Source organism: Oryzias latipes, chromosome 18 (genome assembly GCF_002234675.1).
Source record: "Oryzias latipes chromosome 18, ASM223467v1".
Taxonomy (NCBI): domain Eukaryota; kingdom Metazoa; phylum Chordata; class Actinopteri; order Beloniformes; family Adrianichthyidae; genus Oryzias; species Oryzias latipes.
The window spans coordinates 11,895,106-11,919,160 of record NC_019876.2 but is presented as its reverse complement, the minus strand read 5'-3'; the positions used below and the strand labels follow the sequence as shown (position 1 = coordinate 11,919,160).

General features: G+C 40.5%; 1 protein-coding gene and 1 long non-coding RNA gene across 3 annotated transcripts in view; one reads left to right on the top strand and one right to left on the bottom strand.

The window, feature by feature from the left end:
• The first annotated feature begins 37 nt into the window (after positions 1-37).
• Positions 38-22,564, top strand: LOC105356386 (B-cell scaffold protein with ankyrin repeats). Of its 2 annotated transcripts, none has more exons than XM_023966382.1 (15): positions 38-179; positions 259-654; positions 3,498-3,640; positions 3,736-3,874; positions 3,959-4,101; positions 7,234-7,348; positions 8,491-8,687; positions 15,476-15,539; positions 15,694-15,885; positions 18,335-18,403; positions 19,536-19,615; positions 21,811-21,865; positions 21,970-21,999; positions 22,118-22,191; positions 22,298-22,564. In XM_023966382.1, exons 1-14 carry the CDS (start codon positions 167-169, stop codon positions 22,165-22,167), a joined length of 1,686 nt encoding a protein of 561 aa, XP_023822150.1. In that variant the 5' UTR covers positions 38-166; the 3' UTR covers positions 22,168-22,191; positions 22,298-22,564. The 2 variants fall into 2 exon arrangements, with proteins under 2 accessions (XP_023822150.1, XP_023822149.1); XM_023966381.1 differs by having other exon boundaries at positions 21,808-21,865.
• Positions 17,655-24,055, bottom strand: part of LOC110017072 — a 49,238-nt gene continuing 42,837 nt past the window's right edge. The window contains exons 3-4 of the long non-coding RNA XR_002875331.1: positions 19,587-19,767; positions 17,655-17,741 (exon numbers count right to left, since the gene is read on the bottom strand). This is a non-coding gene — a long non-coding RNA (uncharacterized LOC110017072). The remainder of the gene's footprint in view (positions 17,742-19,586; positions 19,768-24,055) is intronic.

The following is a 24,055-nucleotide window of genomic DNA, read 5'->3' as shown; positions in this document are numbered from 1 at the left end:
AAGGGCCATAGCTTCATCCATAAGGCTATACTAATGGGGGGAGAAAAAAACAAACACTTACTGTAATGAAGCAGGAAACACTCTTATCTGGTCTCATCCTGACAAATGTGCAGCTGATTTACATGATACTCTGAGGTGAGACCTGTCAACAAACAGCACTGCAGAAATGAACCAGGCAGGTAAGGAGCCCTTCTCTCGTTTTCGCTGATTATTACTGCCCTAAAGTGCCACAAAAGATTTTATTTTCTAAACTTGCAGCTAAAGATCTGCTGATCATCTATGAGGCTGAGGCAAACCAATGGGCCAGCTACCTGCTGTCAGTTTTCACCGGTCCCATCTCGGAGGCTGCGATCTGCTGCTACGACATTTCCACAGTCTCCCACCAGCAGGACGACTTCCTCCGGTTGTCCCGGTACACCTGCAAGCTGCTCATCCTCTCCAAAGGAATGCTGGAGAGTCTTAGTCAGCTGCACTGCGCCTTCCTGGGCCGCGTGTTGGCCCCTGCGTCGCAGGTGGTGGTGCTGCTTTGTGGCGTGGACAGCGTGACCCCGCTGCTGGAGCTGGTGCCCTTGGATGGGAGGCAGTTCCTGCAGATCTCCAGCGATCAAGATGCTCCTGAGTATCTGTCTGCTGTCACCGACATCATAAGAAAAGGTCAATCTGAAGGATTTCTTGTTTTTAAATGTTTGGGGTTTTTCGGTTTTGTTTTGAATGAAATCTCCCTCTTGTTTGAACACATAATTGTAGTTTTCAAACTTTTTTTGGTATTTTCTCTGGAAACCTCTCGCCGTCCTAAAAATTGAGGAGGAAACAAATCCCGCTTTGCATGAGACTCACTTCCAGCTCAGAAACCTGTTTGCTAACTTTTCCAGTGGAAAAGCCGCGGCCTTCCAGAACCGGGTTACAGTTGAATTCAGCAGAAACCCTCTGTTCTGCTTCTTTTCTTTTCCAGCAGGGCCAGTTGTCCACCGCCTCCGTCTTTGTGTTTCTAACTGTACGTGTTGCAAAAGATCCAAATGCGGAGGAAGTGGGCTTGTGTTTAAACAGGTGCATGAGCAGGAGGAAAATTTTATGCAAATGCAGCCGCCACTGATTACTCATTGCGAGCCATGCAAATTCAAAAGCACTCTGCAACACTCCACCGCATTGATACAGTGCCTCGGTTCAAACTGGGAGCTCACAAGCAGTTCAATTTAAACGCACAACAGCTTCACCTCTTCAGACAGGTTTGTGCTGTTTAGTATTTGTCCATAAATATAATAGGAAGCTGTTTGGAGGGTTTCAGGAGGAGTGCTTTCTGCATCTGCAGTGATGAAACCAGATGCCTCATACATGGAAAAAGGCTGCTTTTAAATATTGACAAGTTTGCATTTGGCTGGAATTTATCTGCAACACCCACTTAAAATGCATTAAACTGATGATAAAAGTGATCAAACACAAGCAGAGGAACCAGCTGCTAGAGAACACAACAGGACTTTATAGAGTACAAAATTAAGCTAACAAGAACTTCATTGCTGTTAAAAACAATTAAAGTCCCACTTCAATCCTCTTTTGATCTATTGTAAAATTTTCCCATGATTATTATGATTATGCTGTTTTTAGCCAAAATGAAAGCAACCTGCTGTTTTCTAGGAGATAGTTTCTGCAAAGCTACAGGGGATCATTTGAAATTCACCTCAGAGTTGTGGGCGGGACCGTTGGAATGGAGCAACCCCGCCCCCCCTTCCCGTCAGCTATAACTAAGAGCTCTCTGTGTACGTGCTAGCTTAGCTTACATCCCCCTCACAACCCCAACCTAACATTACCGGTGCAAAGAAAATGGCGAGCAGTATCGGAGCCATGCAGTCGTACAGTTTAGATCCAGATTCCAGCTCAGGCGAGGAAAACAAAGACGTACACGGATCTATTTGTCTGCAAGTAGATGATCAGAATTGAGAACAGCAGGGGGTCATAAGTTCAATGGGATATTTTTGTCTTATTTGCATATTTGGTTTGGCAAAGATTTTACATCGGATGCCCTTCACGACACTGTATTTATCCGGGCTGGCACAACGAGACCCTGCTTGAGCCCCCTCGTGGTTACACTGAGGTAGGTGGTGTTAGAGCAGAAAATGCAGAAGACAGGGTTAGATGGAGGAAGCTGATTCGCTGTGGCGGCCCCTGAAGGGAAAAACCAAAAGGAAAAGAAGAAGGTTGTTTCAGATACTACTGATTCAAAATGATTTGAACAATGAAATGCACAAAAATGTAATTTGCTTTGTGAACACTACATGTCCTCCATCATGAGAAAAATGCCACAACCATGATTTTCATCAGAGTGGATCTTTTAAGCCAGGAAAGACTTTAAAGGGATTCCAGACGAGGTTAGTGCATTACACAGACTTTCATTAGGGTAAAAAAGTTTAAATCCGGATTCTTTTCACATTGCACTTTTGAGAGTGGACCAAAGTGTCCCTTGGTTATAAATAATTTTAAAAAAGCTGGTCTTGGGACGATTACTGTCTAAAACAAACAGGCGGAAAAACAAAATGAAAAAGAAAACACAATTTGCATGACTTCCTCTGTTTAATCCACTTCCACTTTTTGCTGGACCAGATTTAACTAGCTGGGTTCACACTAGATGAGCTACACCTGCACACACTAAACGGAAAACAGCTCTGTTGTGGGGGCCTTAAAACAGTGAAGCAGGTGTTTGGTTGGTTTGCATTTTTCCATTTTCAGTTCATGGGGTTACTGAACCCAGCTCCTATTGGCCAAAGGCAGGGAAAACCCTAAACAGGTCGCCAGTCTGTTGCAGGGCCACACAATCGCTCTGATATGCACACCTAGACACAATTTAGAGACACCAATTAACTTACAAATCATGTTTTTGGACTATGGGAGAGAGTTGGAAAAAAAACAACACATGCAAACTCCACACAGAAAGAACCACTGCACCACCATGCAACCCACAGCGTGGTTGGATTCAATAAAGGGGAAAAAAGGACCATAGAATTGCAGGAGGTTTTGGAAAAAGGTGGTACGTTCTGTGCAAGTTGGAAATGAGTCTCTCTGATGTGTTAAATGTAAGGGCATTCTCAAAGGAGCTCGGAGCACCAGTAGATTTGGAGTGAATGTCCCACTTCTTCCCAATAGCAGGAGTCAACTGAGGTGGACATATTTTAAGAACCTTAAATAATGCTGGTGAGAGATAATGGAAGAGTCCTACCAAGAGAAAGCCAAACCCCAAATTTTACCTTTTGACTATCCACTCAAAAACAAGTAAGAGGTGGGGCAATTGGTTTTCTTGCTACTTAGACTTAAATTAGCAGATGATGAATGGAGGATGGATGGACATACACCAAGGACAAAGGAATCTTCAATAGTTTTCTTGTTGGATTGCAAAAAAAAAAAAAAAAAAAAGCACGGTATTTTGAGAGTCCCAACCTTCTTTGGTTTGGTAAAGGCAACTTTTTGTGGATGTGGTGCAGAAGAAATTTAACCTCTGTCCTTTCCAGGTGCATCGGCCACATCAGCAAATGTCAGTCCAGTGACACAGAAACCATCTGGATCGCAGCAGCGGGCCAAGCAGCTGCTGTCCAGCGAAGCCAGCAGGGTCAGATCAAACCTCGTCATTCTTCCCTCAAGAGTTCCTTGCGGGGTGAGCAGCGCTCCACTGGTCATAAAAATTGGGTTTGTTTTGCAAAGCTGCCACGACTTTAACAACAAAACTGCCCTGTATGGTCTGTGTGGCAGAGCTCTGTGGATCTGTTCGTTCTTCTGAGAAGTCAAACCGTGGGCTCTGACTGTGAGTTGGAGTTCAGCAACGGGGATCAGAGCATGAGAGTTCGGCCCGTTTGCTGGAACGAGAGGATCCTGTGCGTCGGCGCTCCAGGTGAGCAGAACAATAACACGGCGTGGAGGTCTGGCAGGATGAAACGCCGTCGTCCTGCTTATGGATGCACACTTTCTGCTGCAGATTTTCCAGCAGGGACTGTGTCTGTGACTGTGTACAGTGGTCGAAAGTCACTTTGCACTGCACAGCTGCAGTACTACACAAACATGGAAGAACTCACCTGCCTTCTGTCCAAAGTAGCTGACCCTGTGGACTTTATGTGTCAGGTAAGGAAAAGATTTAATGTGTTCTCAGATTTAGGGGAATTCCTCAAATGTTATTGTTTATTGTAGCTAGCGCAATATTTTAGGGTCATTTTTTACTTGAATTTAGGACCACATGTGCTTTACAGTCAGTCACTGCCGCCCACACACCCCTTCACACACACACATTCAAACACGCATGGCGCCAGCCTACAACCACCAGGAGCAATGTGGGCTTCAGTGTCTTGCCCAAGGACACTCCGACACATAGGTGGGCAGGGCAGGAATCGAACCTGCAGTTCTCCAGTCAGATGTTGACGACTCTGCACCACAGCTGCCCGTCGGAGCCTTTAACTCGTAAGCAGCTGGTGTTTTTGACTAGTCTGGCTACAATGTTAGTCACTGAAAGAAGTGAAGGAAAAAGCAGGTGTGAATGTTTGTTCCACATAATTGTTCTTTTGAAGCTGAGATATAAACTTTGTGCGTTCATCTTTGGAAGTGGCCCAGTGGAAACTGGGACATTACACACCAGGAATGTCATTTTTTCTTTTTTTTGTGGCTAATTTTAAATGCTTACCATTTGGGACATTAAAAATAAAAATCAAACATGTTAAACTAAGCTAAGCTAGCATCCAATACATCCTAGTTATGCTTCTGTGTCAAACTACATCTACTAGGACACTAGGAGGGTCTAAGGCCTCCTAGTGTCTAAGGGGTCTGTCTAGTTTAGTTTAGCAATTAGCTACTGTTCATAGTTTATGACTGATTCTATGTTTTTGTAAAATTATCGGTGTGAAACCCGTTGAGACAACTGTGTGGTGATATTGGGCTATATAAATAAAATTGAATTGAATTCAGTTCCTATATATATGAAACCTTTCATTAAATGAAAACCCTGTAACACAAATGATTAAGGATTGATTCCATTTCAGCATATCTGGAATCTTTGTTACATTTTTTTGTTTGACAAAAGACCTTTTGAGCGCGTCATTAATTTACATTTTACAGTCAACGTTTTCTTTACAGAGGCTATGCTGTATTTCAGTCAAATAAGTGTAGGTAAATATTAACTACCGGTAAGCTAGAACTCGTCTTTGTTTCTTTGTAAACCACTGTTTTGGGATACAAACACTACTGTTTACTGTGTTGTGATGCAGCTCATAATTGAAATGAATTCATGAATTCATTTTTTTATTTGTAAAAATGTCCATAACACAGTAACTGAAAATAGATTCTCTTGAAAACTTTTAAACAAAAATTGAAATAGTAATTTTGCCATACCTCTCGTCTACTAGGATTGAACTAAGACTGGAAATTAATCCGCGGCTTTAATCTACATTGGTTTTAAATTCCATTAATATGCGTTGTCCCTTTCTCAATACAGTTAATTTACTGACATTTGGAGTAAACTTGCTGTAGGAAAGTCCATCTAAAAACCTTTTTTTTTTAAACATTACTTTATTTTTTTCAAATTAGGATTACCGGTACATGAAAAATACACTTCGGCAGCGTGCTTGAATCTCCACCCCCACGTGCACGCTGTCTCATTGCTCCCTGTTTGCTTTTCCTCTCGCTCCTAACCCACAGTGTATTGGTGGACGAAACAGACACCTTCCGTTATCTTAGAGTCAGTTTTCACTCTTGGATGTAACATTTGTCGTTCCAGTAGATCTAACAGAAACGTTGTGAATCTTATATTCATAACCTACTCAAATTAGCACCACCGCAAAAGTATCCCCTCACTTTCTCCCCCTCTCTCTTTTTTTTCTTTACCCCCACCTTTTCTTTCTTTTTCACACTTTTCCCCTCTCTCTCCCCTCTGTAAAATGAGAAAATTCATATTTAAAACATAAAATGTACTTGATAAATAAAAAAATAATACAAAAAAAACGGAAGGGGTTTATACAAATATACACCCTGGTTATCCAAAGATTCATAACCCCTTACTGTAAAAGTAAAACCTGTCCAACACAAAATGCCTTCAGCTCTCCTCTGTTTGCTCAGCTGTTGGACAGAACAAGTTAAGAAGAAAAAAAAAGGATTACATGAAAAAGTAAAATAAAAAAACATGTTCTGTTTTCCCTCTCCAAACGTGTTGCTTTTTAAATTTATTCTCACCCTTTGTAGTTTGGGACCTTTTTGAGCTTTTTTTTTCCACTTTACAATTTTCTTTATTAATTTGGCTTTAAAGCATTTTTTTGTACCAATACTTGATTTCCATTTTTTTCCAACTTCTTTATTTTACAGATATTGTTTTGATCATATTACAGAATAATTCCACAATGAAACAAAAAATTTTCACTGCAAAAGTCACAAAAATCTAGATCAAACCGTTTTCATGTTTTTTAACAAAACATCTAACATGTGGAGACAAAATAAAAATGTTAAAATCCACAAACAAAGCAAAGGTCAAAACAATATAAAAATGGACTATGTGAAGCTCCAATCAAAGTTCTACGGTTTTATTCTAAAATCACAATTACGTCATAACTCTTCATGTTACTCTTAAACCAAAAATTTGAAAACTAAAAACCTTTTAAAACCTTTATCTTAAATTTTGAATTTTGAAGAAAAATTATACTATTGGGGGGGTCAGTTTCATTTCTAAGTTATTGTTAACAGCTGATAGGATTGGCAAAGTCATCGGTGAGTTCAGTACTGAGGATTAAATGCCTTTTGGGTATCTTTGGAATTTGTGCAGCTTTGGAAAATGTATTGAATGTATTGTGTATCTGTGTATACGGTGCTTTCATGAAAGAAATAAAAATAAACTGAAAATCAAATGAAATTCAACAGCCAGGACAGACTTCCAGTGACTGAGGCATTTATGGGAAGGCTCCGTTCTTTCTATCAAATTGCAAGAACAGCCTGTTTCAGACGATTTCACTTAGACAGATTTGATTTCATTACGTTGGTTTTGCTGGAGAAGCAAACCAGAGCCAAGAAAGTAAAGAAAATGTCCAAAAACCAAAGAGACGGACATTTGATGTGCGTGTGCTCAAATTGAATTTGGCATCTCTTCCAACTCTATTTACCCAGTCGATATAAATGCAAACTCTGCTGCTAGTTTTCAAATAATTTAGCAGTTTGCTTCATTAGTAAGGAAGTTTGTACATTTTGTGCCTAAATATGTCAGTTTTTCTTTCTGTACTTTAGGCATTTCAGGTTTCCTCTGCAGACATGGTGGATAAGAAGCTGTTGTCAATGCTGCTTGAGGGAATGCCAACGGGAGGCTTTGAGGCCCTGAGGACTGGAAACACACACAAACAAGGTGCTGAGAGTACGCTGATTTTCCTGTGGACTTGACCTCCTGTAAGCTTCTTTTCTGCTCAAAATGAACACGTAAGCTCAAAAAGACACGAAAAACAGTACTGTACAGGATGGTACATGAAGCTACCAGTACGTCCATTTGGATCAATCCTTCTCTCTGTCTGTGCAATGAAGAGAGCTAAACATGTAACGCACAGCTGGAATGCATTCCTTTTAAGGTCATGTCACACAGCCACTACTTACATTTTGCACATTACGCATGATAAAAATTGGTCATACGTGAATATGTGTGGAAAAAGTGAGAAAAGTTTACGTGAATTTTTCCCAGATGTATCACGAATGAACCACGTCAAAACCACGGACAAAGTACAAATAAACCACGCAAAGAACATGCAAATTGACGTAGAACATGAACCGTGTGTGATTATGCAATTCATTAGTGACACATGCGTCAATTACGTAATTTTAATGTGATATATGTGCCGTATACGTGATAGAAAAGTTATACATCGGTGGAACATGCGTGAAAAGTCTGTTAGACATACGTGGAACGGTCGTGCAAAGCCACAAATGTTCGTATGCATCTCGCAAAAATCATGCACTATTGCAACTTGCGTAATAATTGCGCATAAACTATGTAAAATATGTATAAATTAGGTAATTCTCAACTGACCAAAAATTATGAACAGAGATCCGTCGGCCCAAACCACCGACGGAAATCATTGGCGATTGACGAATGCAAGGAAAAGGTATGAATTACGTTTATCACGCTAATTTTTATACGTGGTAAATGCTCAAAATGTACATAACGGCTGTGTGACACGACCTTTACATGATGAACAACATCCACAGTGGAAAAAGACAGGTTAGCGTTAAGCCTTGGCTCATTACCTGTCAGACTCATGGCTTTATCAGCTCCTGAGATTGATCCTTAAGTCTGAGAAAAGGGCAGGAGGAGACGTTGCCTTGACGATCAGGTCAATAACTACTTTTCTTTGACTCCTGAGTGCGTTACATTGTCTGCACCCCTTCACGTCACCGCAGACAGAAAATAACAGAGAGCTTGCTGAGAAATGTCGTGCGAGTCAGTGTACTGCTCAGAAATCCTTCCACAGAGCTAAATCCAAAAATTGTCCCCAGCAGAGGCCCACCACGCCAAAGTGCCCTCGCTTCTCCACTTTGCCGCCCGCTACGGCTTCAGAGGCGTCTCCGGACTGCTTCTGCAGTGTCCAGGTGCTGGACAGGCGCTGCAGACAGCGGATCGGAACGGACAAATCCCCACCGAGATCGCCAAGAGTCACGGCCACACGGAGCTCCACGTCTTATTCAGAGAGACACTGGTAATTGTTTCCACGTATGCTGCTCTCACTGAGTCTCTCTGTTGTTCAGCATTTTACTGTTTTGGATTCATTGAGGTAGGAACACTCTGCAGAACGGACTTGTCAATAAAGGCCAAAACAGAGAATTCCTGCTTACAGCCATTTCATTAGTGCCTTTAACACCAATTCAAAGCTCATCTTGAGAATAGACTACAGTCCATCTCTCCTCTTATTCTCTAATAGGTTTGGCCCTCTCAGCACACTGTCTATGTGTGAACACAGCCTAGTTTTTTCTGAATACACTCAGATAATTATCGGTTAATGCACACATTTCTTTGCATGACGGCTGCAGGTTTCTGAAGGTTCCTGCTCAGCCTCACTAATGAGAGACCGTCCAAATGTAATTGTTTCTGCATGCAAAAGCATCCCCACGTCCGATTAATCTGGAACTCTATTATAACATGTTTATGAGGAGAAAAAAAAAATAGAAAAACCTACTAATCTATTTAAGCAGAAATGAAAGATCTGAATGTTATTTTCTAATCAAATCTGACATAAGAGCGTTGGTCAATAATTAACTATATGACAGATATGACAACTTTTAATTGAAAGTGCCTATATTATGCAAAATCAACTTTTTTTTTAGTTTTTAAGTATATGTTAATTATACACGCCTGCATCTCAACAACCTCCCCCTTACTCACCCTTGCATGTTGGATGAGTGTTCGCTACGACCAGCATGCTCAAAAAATGAAAAATGCAGATGAACATTTTCACTTTACAAGCTCATCTAGTGGTCCCCGGTCCTGCTTTTCTCCATGGGTCGCCTGCGTTTCCCGTACAGGCTTATCTAGTTTTTTTGCCTGCAGACAGCCCGTGTCCACCCAGCTGTGACTAAAGCTTAACACTGCTCCTAATCAGCACAGACGGAGGTTACATTTAGTAAGGTGAGACCCAACGTTTGTATGCAATGCTGTACCGCTGTACCCATGCTGTGGCCTCCTACGCTCGTCACAGTCTGCCTGACATCTAAGGTTGTCAAGAGGACAATCGAAAAACTGATTTCAATTTAGGTACTAAGAAAAAACAAATGTTTGCAAAGTTATATTCAGAAAAAAACTATTTAGATTTGGACTTTTCATCCATTTTCTTCGACTCGTCCAGGATAGGATCATGGGTGGTAGAAGTGTAAGCCAGGGGTGTCCAGGCCGCCAGTGCCGGTGTCCTACTTGCTTTCTACTTAATCTGCCATTGAAGCTCCTTATTGGCTTAACACACCTGATCCAGGTAATCAGCAGCAGATAATGCAGGATTTCTGGAAAACCAGCAGGAGGCCGGCTCTCCAGGCCTGATCTGTGACGCCCCTGGTCTGAGCAAAGGTGCCCAGACTCCCCTCTCCCCGGCCCCTTCCTTCAACCCCTCCAGGGGGGGACCCTGAGGCCTTCCCAGACCCGCCTAGAGACAAGGTCTTTCCAGCGTGTCCTCGGTTTCCCCCCAGGGCCTCCGCACATACCCACAAACACCTCCCCAGGGAGACAAGAATTATTCTAAAACTAAAGAGATTATTTGGCAGAAAAAATGTCAATATCATCATATTATTTTATATTAATATAACATTTTGGACATCAGGTAACTGTGTCATTTCCAAAAGTGTAAAAAAATTATAGAGAATAAAAGTCAGGCAGCAGAAAACAGAAACAGAATCTGTGTCAATAAACGTCACTGATGTCAAGTAAACCAGCATTTCTATGTTTAACATAATATTTGATCCCTATTGTCGAATCTTCAACAATGAAATACGAAGACAACAGCTTTTTATTTTTAAAATTCTTTTTTTTTTTTTAACAACGGCTTCAGGCCGACATACGGCATGTCTGGCCTTGAGGGAAATGGCGACGCTCCTGCAGCTGTTCCTGAGCTCTTATCTTCATGGCAACGTGGGTGTTTGAGAATTGCTGCAGACCAAGGATGTTTGGTCACAACACTTGTATTGGTGGCTGTTGTAAAGCTAAAAACGAGGCAGTGAGGGAGCCATGTTGAGGCTTCACAGCAGAATGATTCCACACGTGTGAGCACCTGCCTTGCAGTTCTCGTCTAATTAAGATGATATGAATGTCTTAAAGACCCCCTCCAATCATGGAAAGCTACATTCAAAGCGGCCACTTCCATTGAACAGTCTAGTATGTAAATGCACGACAGTGTGCACTTCAGACTACTGGGTTAAAACCTCTCCTGTTCACGTGTAGCTAAGCAAGTTTTTCCAACTGTTTTTGCACACAGGGCCATTGAACACGACTTGAAAGTTAGACCAGTTGACCAATCAGGACTCAGATTTATGTAGTGACGAATGGATGACATCCTCCTTAAGTCATGGAAGTGAAAATCGATCATGGCACAGAGCAACCCCGCCCCCTGCTCCCCATTAATTGAGCAGTCCGTTTACACTCTTTCCCGCTAGCTTACAGCCCCCATGGGAATATCAGAGCTATGCAGCCGTCCAGTTTTGAGCCATACGTCAGCTCAGTTGAGGAAAACAAAGACGTGCGTGGATTTAGTCGTCTACAAGTGGATGCATCAGCAGGGAGATTAAATCCCGCCCAAAGTATTTTTATACAAAGATTTTAATAAAGAAATACTCCGAAATGTACATTTAATCTTAATTTGCTGTCTATATGCCCTCTATCATCAGAAAATGCAACAAGAACATGTTAAAAACCCAAAAAACACAATTTTCACAGGAGGGGGTCTTTAAACCTCTGGGTGAAGCTATGTGAAGCTTGTTGGAGAAACTCCACAGGCTCCTGGACTTCCATTTACCAATCTGTAAACTCCGCTTCCTCACAATTAATCAACCGTGATGCATCAGTGATTTGGACGCTGGTCCGGCAGCACTCTGTCAATAAATCCAAGACGGATAAGTCCCCTGCTTCTCACAGAGGCTGAATCACTTACAAGACCTGCGTCAGATCCACTCGTCAGCCCTGGCATCACACTTCTTTGTTAATTAGCCGTGAACGGCTCCAGCGGGGAAAACTGAATTATTCAGGCAAAATAACTTGAACACAAAGAAAGAAAACGTTCAGCTCATATCTGCCATAGCCTTTGCACTACGATATTGAGAATGGTTCATTACCAACATAAACACACAAGGTCTTTTTTTAAACATATTTCGACACCATCAGAGTTTTGCAGAAGCTGTAAAAAAACTGAGCATGCTCAGATGTGGAGCAGACCTTGACAGATATAAATTAGCTCGCAACTGTGAGGCCTCAAAAGACTGCAGAAAGCCATATATATATATATAAATATATGGACATGAATGTACCCTGCTTGCTGCACTGAAGAGAACTAGATTATGAGGTGTCCAGTGTGCTAGTTCAGACATTTATGAAGTCTGCAGAAATTACTTGCCCCAGCAAGATGGTAAAATTGAAGTTTTTTATTATTGTTTTTTTTTTTTTAATTGATGGTCCTGTAAGAATAATAAAGTAAAACCTGATGCAGGTCGGGAGGATGATAAGAAAATGTGTGTGCGGTTTCATGCAGAGGTCGCTGGCAAAGAACCGGGACTGAATCAGGCATCAGTCCCAGTACTGCATTGACCCAGACTCTATGAGTCTTCTACTAACTTGTCTCCGTGCTAGTTAGCAGACTCACAACTATAAAACAGCTATTTGTTTGGTTTGATCAGCAAAAACTGCTATCTTTAAGCTCCTCCCTTTAGGGGTCGCAACAGCGAATCATCTGCCTTCGTCCACATCATCTTCGCTCATGCCAACCACCTTCATGTCCTGCTTCAACACATCCATGAACCTCCCTCTTTGGCCACTTTCCTCAGCCTCCTTTTATCCAACATCATCGTGTGAATGTTTCCAAACCAACTTAATTTACTTCCCTGCATTTATTTCCAAAACATGGAGCATGAGCCGTTCCTCTGATGGATTCATCTAGAAAACGTTTTGAACACGGAAGCCCGAAACGTGCATTTATGTAGGGTGTATTCAGACTGGACACATTTGGTTCGCTTAAAGTGAACCAGAGAATTTTCAGTCTGAATGCACCCAAGCGGACCCTGCTCCAGGACCAGGAACTATTCTCAGACCCATCTTTCAAGGTGGTCTGGGTTTGTATATAATCTGTTCGCTCCGGGTTTCCTCAGTCTGAATATGCTCTGTGCTTGGAGCAGAACAAATGGACCAAAACGCCCACCGTAGTCTGGGATTACAGGATGTAATCCCAGACTTCCATTGTTATCTCTGTTGTGGTTTTGCTCCCCCCTGTAAATCCTGGCCATTGACTGAAGAGATCTTTGGTCGCATCTTTAGTCACTCTGCACTGCATTGTTTGTGCCACTCTGCCTTCCTTACTGAGCGTTCTGTTTGGACCTGATCTTCTGTTTCTGACTCCATTTGCCTGCCGCGACCCTCGCCTGGATCCGGACTACCCCGTCTCTCCTCAGATGATCTCATGCCTGTTATCCACTCCTGCCTGCCTGACCCTGATTTAGCTTTGTGGACATTTAGCTGAGCTAATAGACCTGCTGCATTTGCCGTCTGCCCGTTCTCGTGACACAAACACTGCCTTCTGCTTTTGATTCTCCACATCAGCAGCTGAAGGCGGACTTTTTATTCCATCAGAGTAATCGAGGAGTCTTTTTCATTTTTCCAAAGCTCCACGTCGAAGCATGGAATTTATACGCACTCCTTCTTGCTAAATAAATACCAGTTGCTCATCCAGACTGTACCACAAAAATGACCACAGGGTGAAGCTCAGCCTCTGATGGTTAAAGCGGGCGAATCCCTCCCCCATCTACCTGTTGCGGCCGCTAAGAATGTCTCTCGTTCGTGGGTTAATGCATTCGCTGCAGCCGATACCTGATTTGCAGTTCTAGGAACAGCACAATATTGTAATTGAGTCATGATTGGCTGTGTTGCTTGGATACGGCAGACGGGGTAGAGCAGCAACGGGGAGGGGGGAGGCTGCTCAATTCAACGGAGCTACTGTATTTCTCATCAATCCGCAGCTTTACGTAGGCTTTTGTTATTGAATTAAGCCTACATAATCTCAGGGTGATGGAGTTTTTCATTTAATCACATGCTGGCTTGTTATCAAAACCTTTTGTTGCAATAAAAAAAAAGTTCATTTGGAGGCACAGAACATGTTTGTTGTGAAATCTGGCAATAAATTGTTTTTATTGTGTTTATCTGCAGCTGAAACGGTGAGTTGATCCCACTAATTATTGGGATGCCGTCTGACACGGAGCCACAGGTCCGGAGTCGCTTGCTAAATGATACGTTAGGAGGGAAAAAGGGGGAAGATTTTCTGATTTCATAATTACCCTGATCATGTCCCTGTCTCCAAGCGTGCAATTAGCAAATAGGAAGCAGCAGTTTGACAGTCACAGCAAAGCCTGCTCTGAGCTGCAGACAGAGATCTGGACTCCACCTCAGCTTCTAGACTTTTCTCACAAGAAGGGAAAACTGTTTTTGAGCCGTCCTTGCTTTTCATGCCATCTCTCACATGATTAACATAATCATGCACCAAGTTTGCCATAGATGGGTTTTTCTTTCACAATTTTCCATGAGAAAAATTTCTGAAAATGTATATAGTATTCTGTTTGTAAAATTTCCAGTTAAAATACTGCATTTTGTGCATTAAAAGCCTAAGTTATGTAGACTGGTGCAAATAGAAGACAAAGACGTTTGTAATAACTGATTAAACGGCTGCCCTCTTTAAAAATGGCCGTCAAACGTGATTTTCATATAGTCAATATATCAACAGTAAATTCGGATGCGACTAAATGCACGATCTGTTGGGTATATCAACCTAAGCGGCCCTGGTCCATGAAAAAAGTTTCTCTTTAAAGACTCTCTCCAATAAAAATTGTGTTTTTTGGTGTTTTTAATAGGCATTTGAAGCATTTAAGATAATAAATATAAAAGCCTGTGGTTTTCAAAAGCTCTGGTTTGTGACGCTGTGACTGCCACTGGTGGGTCAAAATCGCTCTTTCTGATGCGTCCACTTGCATCTGGCTTAAAACTGCTGGACAGCTCAGATATTTCTTGTTCTCTGTTTTTTTTTGCTACGCTATCATTAGCTTGCACTTGTGAGGTGCTAAAAGCTAGCAAGAGAGGGTTTAAACAAGGTGTTGATTGGGAAATTGGCCGAGGCTAACTCCAGGAGAAGCCCCTAGCTGTGCACGAATGCCCACCCTAACCCCTAACTACTAAAAACTATATAGTGCGGCACCACGTAGTGAGTAGAGAAGGATTTTGGACACAGCCCCTGACTGCAGTGTGCAGAACGGGGCGTGGCTCAACATAGGACACCCAGGTTGAGCTCCGCCCAAGCATTGGCAACATGTATTTACAAAATGACGTCCGAATAGTCACTTTCTATCCTAATATCTAAATAACTAACCTCCAAAGTTGTCGAGCCGAGATTTAATTGACTCCCTAATCCAGTAGGTGGCAGTATTGCACACAAAAACTTGTGAAATGTGAAGAAGAAGAAGGCAATCGCGCTGACGAAGAATAATCACACACAGTGGGTGCAGCTCAACGTGGGCGGAGCTCAACGTTTAACCCCGCCCATGTTAGGCCATGTCTCTGTCTGCACAGAAATTTTTCATGAGCTACAGCTGATGTGCAAAAAAATATTTTAAAAAACGACAGCAAGTGTTTGATTTCGGCTAAAAACTGTGTAATCATAATAAAAGACCACCGGGAATGATTTTATAACAGACAAAAAGTGGGACTTTGAAGCTGTAGTTTTTTGGAAGCAGACGGTTTCTTGTTCTCTGGTTACAGAAGATGTTGAATCCCGGCGAGGCCAACGCAGATCATGACGTGTATGAGATGATGGGCAATGCAGGTGAGTAATGAGTGGACACTGAAATCTGCGAATGGAACAGTTGGTTTGGTGTGTTTTTTTTCCTCCCTGCCAGCATAACATGACGCAGATTTTCCGTTTCTTTCCGAGCCACTGAAGTGTCCTCTTGTTGACGAAGCAGCTCTTTCCATCACAGATGTACAGACACAGGAGCGAGGCGAGGGAAGTGAGGCTGAGGAGGAGGAAGATGATCTTTACACACCGCTGGAGGCCAATGACGACACCATCTCTGAGAACGCCGTGGTCATTGCCAATCGCCCGCCGGCACCCGCGCCAAGACCGGAGAGCACGCAGATGAAGGACAGCAACGTACCTTTCATAGCTCAAGGTAAACACAATGACTGTATGAGAGAACTGGACTGAGCAACATCATCCATAGAAAAGGACTAACATCCAGCTCCAACCAAATTTTTTGCTATACGGACGCACCATGTTGGGACCAGACATCAATAAGCAGTGATTGGGCTGAGTCTGTATGAGTCATAATTTCTATGGCCAATCAGGAGTGAGCTTGTTGGAAGGCCACACCCCTACCACGTGAAAACGGGCTGGGGTGAATCTGTGAGACCACATACTTTTATGGAGGCACCGGATTGGCTGGTTTATGCCTTGAATAACTTGAACTAAAGTGATAATTTCATGTTTTCCTTCAAAACCTTTCAGGGGTCAATCCAAAATTGGGAAACATTCTTTTTTTTTTTTTTTGTCTTGTTGTCCATACAGAAAAGGTACAAAAAAAAAGCTACAAAACTTTATTAGAGGATATTTACGGATCATAGAATGTGTCAAGTATTACTCATAGATGATTTTCTAAATTTCAATTTGAAGAAATTCGTAAAGCAATTTCGGGAATGACATACAAATTTTTTTTTTTTAACTTAATGTCAATTTAATGTGATTCAATTCTTTAAAATGAATAAAAATGTTGACATATTGGAAGAATTTCTTTTAAATATTGTTAGCAGAGCAGTTTAGCTAGCATACATGCTACAGGAAGAACAATTCCTACATTTTTCTGCAGTGGCGTAAAAACAGATGGAAAGAAACTGTGCTGAAAATGGAATAGGAAGAGAACATTAAAAAATTCGAATTAATTTAAATGAAAACTATTTGGGGGCAAATTTAAGATAAAATGTTTAAAAGGTTCATGAGTTTGACTAGGAAGAGTGACATCTAGTGGGCAACTAACGCCAATACAACCCAAAAACCCACCTGAAGAAACCTGTTCAGAATAAAAGTCTAGAAAAAATAATTCAGTTCTTGAAATGAGCTACAACTTAATTAAAGGAGGTACAAACCAATATCATATATTGAAATCAGTTGCTGTTAAATGACATTTAAAATCCATTCTATTTCTTTTGTGTAAAGAACTAAAGAAAACCTTTGTTTTATAGTGTTCCAGATAACATGAAAAATGTATTTAATGCCGGGAAAGTATTTGCTGTTATTGCTAGAATGTCTTGAAGTCACTTTTGTTGCAGAAAAAAACCCGAAGCAGTGTGGATAAACACGTTTGTGCTTGTCTTATAGAAGAAAAATGGAAATAAAATGCCCCTAAAAATAATCTGGATTAATCAAATGGTTGTTAATTACAAAAAATGAAAAACAATCTTTGTTTTCAACCACCATTTAATCATTTTGACTCAAACACAGTGAGGTTCTAGCTGTTTAGTTTCACTCTGTGAATATTTCATGATTGATTCAAAAGTTATTAAAGCTCATAAATGATTGAACCAATATTCATGCTGAACACATGCATCCAGGATGAATTGTTCCTCTGATAATACAGTGCTTGTATCTGTCTATCACTTGGAGCTCGGACCCCTCAAAGCAGCTGGCGTGACTCGGTCCACAGTCCGGTGTGACTCTGTCCTTGTTGAGCAGCTTTTGCTGGAGTTTGCCCGTCCTTTTCCTAACGGGCCCTCTGCAGCCAAATGAGAGGAACTGAAAGCTCCCTCCAGTTCCCAGAGCCGTCTGCGTTAGAGAAGAGGGGTCGGAGCTGCCCCCATCTGCAACTAATCTTGGCCACGGCGAGGCCTAGCCAGCCAGAAAAAAGTCATTACAGGCGTTTTCCATCGTCCCTGTCCCCGGAGTCCACCAGAAAGAGGAGAGCTTTCCATCTGTGGACACCGCAGAGCTTCGGATCACACGAGGATCACATTTTGCTCCTGGTTTTCTCGCCGCCTAGTGAATGAGGGGAATCTGGAGCAGTGATGCATGCAGCTCCAGGAGACGCAGAGGAGAGTGGGTTTCAGATGAATCGAGACTGCAAAATTCACCTTTTCTTCTGAGAGAGGCGGGATAAATGGATTTTCATGGATTTTAATCCTAATCCCCTCTCAGGGAACGAATCCAGTTTGTCATTTTGAGCACTCGCGACCAAAATCCTTCAGAAAAACATTATTTTTATTACTAAAACTTTTAGAGAGAACAGGTTTTCCTTGGCAAAATTAGGTTTTTGGGATTGTGGCGCCATCTTGTGGAAATTCAGACAAACTGCATCTGTAAAACATTTTAAACCTTGTGCTATCCTAGGCACTTTAACGTTGGGAGTTGGGTCATCTAGACCCACTAGACAGTGTTCTGAACCCTTTTTCTTCAATGATTTGTGATCTTCACTGGTGTCCATGGATTACATGAAATCTTTCCACCTTTATCCACCTTTGTCATGGTAGGGAGAACACGTCAAAGTAAGGGTGGGGTCACAGGACAGCGCAAGGGTTATTAATTTGAGGATGTTTTTGTTATAATCTCACATGCATCTCTTGTTTGCTCAGTGTTTCAGAAGAAGAAGAAGAAGACTCCCCCGGTGGACGGGGATCTCTATTCACTCCCCACCAAGCAAGGTTAAAACTCTTCCTGATTTTTCTCTCAGGATATTTTACCGCTTTTTTTCCTCATACGGTTTGAAGTTACAACTTAGATATAAAGGAAAGATGAAGAAAAGTAACCCAAAGTCCAAACTTTCCAAGAAGAAGCACAATTTTGTATATTTTTAGGCTTTACATTGGTCTCATAACACAAATATAACTTTCTGCTGCATTGCTTTATGGGTAATATTAATTCTTTCTATTTGTTGATTTTTTTTATTAATTAACATAGTTAAGTCATCTCATTTGGACTGCAGCAAAAGCTCCTTTCAATTTTTAATGATCTAGCATTAGAAATATTTTTTTAAAGAATATTTAGTGGAGTTCTGTTTTGTTAACCCCACATAACCATATTATATTAGATTTGTGCATTTCTGAGACCACTAGGGGCAGTATAAGAGCTTTTCCTGCTCATTTCAAAATAAAATAACAACACTTTTGGTGGGAAACATTTTAGTTAATCTTTTTAAACTTTATAGTGTACATAACTCATCTTTTTTTATTCATTATTTTAAATGACCATTGCTGTATTAAAAACCTGCAAAATTTCTCAATAATTCTTTTTTCTTTTTTTATAAAAATGTAACACTATGTTTAAAATGTGTGCATCAAATTTGAAACAGTAGGTAAATAAGTTGCTTGTTTCCTGAGAACTTGTGTCAGTATTTTTGCATCTTAAGCAACCGTAATATCATTTTGAGCAAAAAGTTACTGAATCCATGGATCATAATTGATGCTATCTGTTAAAATAATTGTGTTTTTGCCATATACACTTGTTAAAATGTTAGAAATTTATATTTTTTCCCAACTGTTGTCTCAAAAAACAGGAGAAAACAAGCAACAAAAAAGGGGGAAAAAAACAAATAAAATATTACTGATATTGTAAACCTTTTTGTGAAATTGAAAACAAGAGTTTTAAAAAACATGTAAAGTTCATAAAATGTGAATTTTCTGTGATTTCTTTTAAGTGGTGGACTTTACTGTGACTTTATCGTCACATCAGTAAAAATCTCGTTTTTACCTTTTTAGCGATTTGACTTTCTGTCATTTTTAGGCTCCTTGTCGCTCCAAATGTCTTCATACTTAACAAAATGCCATTTCCTTCCAGTGCAAGAAGGCGGTGTCCCCCCTACCTACGACTCTTTCGTGATAAACAGACCTGGGACGACCATGAAGCTCCAGGAGAAGGTGAGGCGACCTCGGGTAAAGCTGCCGGCGGCACAGTCAGTGGGGCACAGATGGAGGAGGAGGAGTTGTGCAATCATGCATGCCTGAGATGTGCAGAAGGTCATGCAGCACACGTGCAAAGCTGCTGATGGAGATGATTGAACAGGCTCCATCTGCATTAATCACAGACAGATTATAGTAAATTAATATTAAAATGAGAAAAAATTTATGGAAATTCATTTGACCATACAGTGATGAAAATGTTGTTTTATTTCTTTTAGTAGGAAAACTGTAAAACATTACAGGAAATGCTCAAATCTGAACGTTTTTAAGAGATTTTTCTTTAATTTACCCATCAATCAAACATCAATATGGTTTCCTTTGCTTATTTAGACTTTCTACTTTTTATTCTTCCTCAGATATTGACACCATTGTGGTTCTAAATCAGAAATATTTAGGTTTAAAAAAAAGTTTAAAACAGAAAAAAAATAGACAGCATTCAGTCTCTGCACCTCAGAAGCCAAAAGTTCATTTTCTAAGAGTCTGCTTTGGCTTCTGAGGTGCAAGAGATGAAGGACTTCTGCCATCTAGTGGTCAAAGACGTGTCTTACACCAACAGAAACTTGAAGATGCAGTTTTGACCTCTTTTCAAAGCTTTGTCCTTTATAGTAAAAATCTATATTTTTCTTCCTTTTGCCATCCAGAACCTCTTAAAAACACCATAAGAAGAAAAACCAATAAAATGTAATACAATTGGATTGCAGGCTGGAAGTTCAAAATTCCTTTATATCTTCAGTTAAAAAAATTTCTATGGGTTGTGTTCGAATTCCTTCATTACTCACTGCATAGTGCATTTGGCATTTTTGAAGTGCTGTCCAAATCTACAATTCCAAAATTGAGTGCCCGAGAAATTTCCCAGAAGTCTTTGCGAAAAACCAGTGTGTATTAATGCTCATTAGCTTAGCAAATATAGACCACAATGCATTGCTTCTGTACAAATTTTGCCAAAAATAAAGGAATTAAAATGTATTTTTTTTAATAAACCATCAACGTTTTTATCTTCAGAAGACAGCGGACGCATAAATGTTCGTCGCAAAACGCTCATATTAATTAGATTTTAACTTCATAAAATTGATTATGTCATATCCGTTTAAAAAAATAAATAAATAAAAGTAGTGAACATGGTGTCCAAATTGCTTTTAAAATCCAGGGCACTATATAGTGCCACACTATGTAGTTTTTTTAGTAGTTAAGGGTTAGGGTGGGAATTCGGACACAGCCTATATATTTGTATTAAAACACAAAAAACACAAGACCATAAATTAATAAAAATATTGCAATGCATTTTTAAAAGATTATAGTTCTTATTATAAAATAGTTTACTGTCAGATGGATTTCAGTCTTTGTGGTTGTATCATGTCACCTCGAGGTCTATGTGTCTTTTGAGATAATCATACCTATCAGAAGAAGTTCTTCTTTTACTGGCAATCACACAGACTTCTCCTAATAAAAACCCAATCTGATCATCTTTTGATCTGTTGGGAAAGCATTCCCAGTGGTCTTTCGACTATGATGATGCCAATTTCAAAAATGTGTCGTTAGCCAAGACATAGTTTCTACAGAGCGGCAGGAGTTCGTCAGAAATACACCTCTGAGTTGTGGGCGAGACCGGCGGTGCGGAGTAAGCTCCCCCACTTCCCGTCATCCATCTATTTACACGCTCTCCTGCTAGCTTACCCCCAATCTAACATTAGCGGTGCAACAAAAATGGCGAGCAATATTGGGGCGATCCAGCTCTGACGAGGAAAACAAAGAAGTTTTACAAATGCGATCTTTTCCAAAATGCATTTTTTCTCTGCTCCTGATTCACAATGATTTGAACAATTTTAATCTTAAATATCTTTCTATATGTCCTTTATCATCAGAAAAAGGCCACAAGAACTCTAACCCACTTTGTTAGAGTGGGTCTTTAAAGTAATTAGAGTGTGTGACGCCTTTTCCTGAACACTAAAACTCTGTTACCCCGGAGCTCTTATATAAAGGCTAATTTGTACTCAGTGAGTGTAGGACAAACACTGAAAGAAGACTCAGCAACTGAATGAGAGCAGTCACACTAAGCTAAAAAGAACCTAGCATTGCTTTTTTTTTTTTTTTACTAAAATGTTGAAGTAGAATATTAAAAGTTCAAAAGTAACTGATGTGTGTTGTTGCAGCAGAAGAGTCCCATCGCTGCCAGCGTCAGCAGCAGGGAATACGATGACAGCGTCTATGGTAAGCATTCAGCATGAAAACAGAGCGTTACTGTCATCTCATAGGATTTTTCACCGCTTAGTAAATTACTAAACTCTAAAAAAATAAATCTTCTCTTCCTACAGATAGAATCCAAATTACTCCACCCAAGCCAGGTGAGTCAGAGTTAAGCAAAAAGGCAGCCTGTGCTGGTACATCTATAGTTTCTCATGTTTGGATTTAAATTAGTTTCTGTCAACTATTTATAACATTTAACCTCTCTCCTTTCACAAGTGATGGAAAGAGAAAGAAAGAGAAGAAACAAGTTTGTTTCTGATTTCTAAAGCCAGTCACTTAAAGGACAAGATGTAAGTTTAACAAAAATACTAAAGAAAATACTTTCGGTTACTGCAAACCTATGATATTAATACACAAATTTAACCCACTTCTCTAATGTCTTTTTTTTTTTTGCAGAGATCTCCCATAATGACAAATGGCAAATATCTGTCTGCAAATAGTCTGTGATGAAAGTCATAATTTTGACTTTTTCTTCAACAACAAAATTGATTTAGATATAAATATACTTTAAATTGGTAAAATAATACAAATTGTATCAATTAAAATGTAATTTTGTGTGTAAATGTTAACTTACACTGTTTACTGAAGATGCTGAATTATCACTGATAACTTTTACAGCATGAATTTAAGAAAGTCTTAAATAAATGCTAAACTACCTGCTCATGGCTGAAATTGTTACATTAACTACTACATGCTAAAACTCTCATGTTAACCACTGAATACTAAAGCTATTGTAATGACCCAGCCGATACATCACTTTAGTGGGGAAGCAAAAGCCAAGCTACTAATGTAATGGATTCATTGGAGAGCTGTCCAAGCCCCATATACTGCACGAGGGTTGGAAGAAACAGGCAGAGAAGTCAAATAGCCTTTACAGCACCAAGCCCATTTCTTCTAGCACACATCCAGCCCGAACAGCATGGACGTCACTTCTGTTGCCAGTCCTCTCACTCATGGTTTTCACCCCCAAACTCCCCACTTCCCATGAGCCTTAGGGGCTGAAGGCGGGGCAAACCCCCAGGTCGCTACACTATTATGTTAACCAATAAATGCTGAGGCTCTCTTGTTAACAGCTACATGCTAAAGCTCCCATGTTGACCGCTAAATGCTAAAGCTCTCATGTTAACTGCTAAATGCTAAAGCTCTCATGTTAACCGCTAAATGCTAAAGCTCTCATGTTAACCGCTAAATGCTAAAGCTCTCATGTTAACCGCTAAATGCTAAAGCTCTCATGTTAACCGCTAAAGCTCTCATGTTAACCACTAAATACTAAAGCTATTATGTCAACCACTAAATTCTGAAGCTCTCATGTTGACCGCTAAATGCTAAAGCTCTCATGTTGACCGCTAAATGCTAAAGCTCTCATGTTGACCGCTAAATGCTAAAGCTCTCATGTTAACCGCTAAATGCTAAAGCTCTCATGTTAACCGCTAAATGCTAAAGCTCTCATGTTAACCGCTAAATGCTAAAGCTCTCATGTTAACCGCTAAATCTCCCATGTTAACCACTAAATACTAAAGCTATTATGTCAACCACTAAATTCTGAAGCTCTCATGTTGACCGCTAAATGCTAAAGCTCTCATGTTGACCGCTAAATGCTAAAGCTCTCATGTTGACCGCTAAATGCTAAAGCTCCCATGTTGACCGCTAAATGCTAAAGCTCTCATGTTAACTGCTAAATGCTAAAGCTCTCATGTTAACCGCTAAATGCTTAAGCTCTCATGTTAACCGCTAAATGCTAAAGCTCTCATGTTAACCGCTAAATGCTAAAGCTCTCATGTTAACCGCTAAATGCTAAAGCTCTCATGTTAACCGCTAAATCTCCCATGTTAACCACTAAATACTAAAGCTATTATGTCAACCACTAAATTCTGAAGCTCTCATGTTGACCGCTAAATGCTAAAGCTCTCATGTTGACCGCTAAATGCTAAAGCTCTCATGTTGACCGCTAAATGCTAGAGCTCTCATGTTGACCGCTAAATGCTAAAGCTCTCATGTTGACCGCTAAATGCTAAAGCTCTCATGTTAACCGCTAAATGCCAAAGCTCTCATGTTAACCGCTAAATGCTAAAGCTCTCATGTTAATCGCTAAATGCTAAAGCTCTCATGTTAGCCGCTAAATGCTAAAGCTCTCATGTTAACCGCTAAATCTCT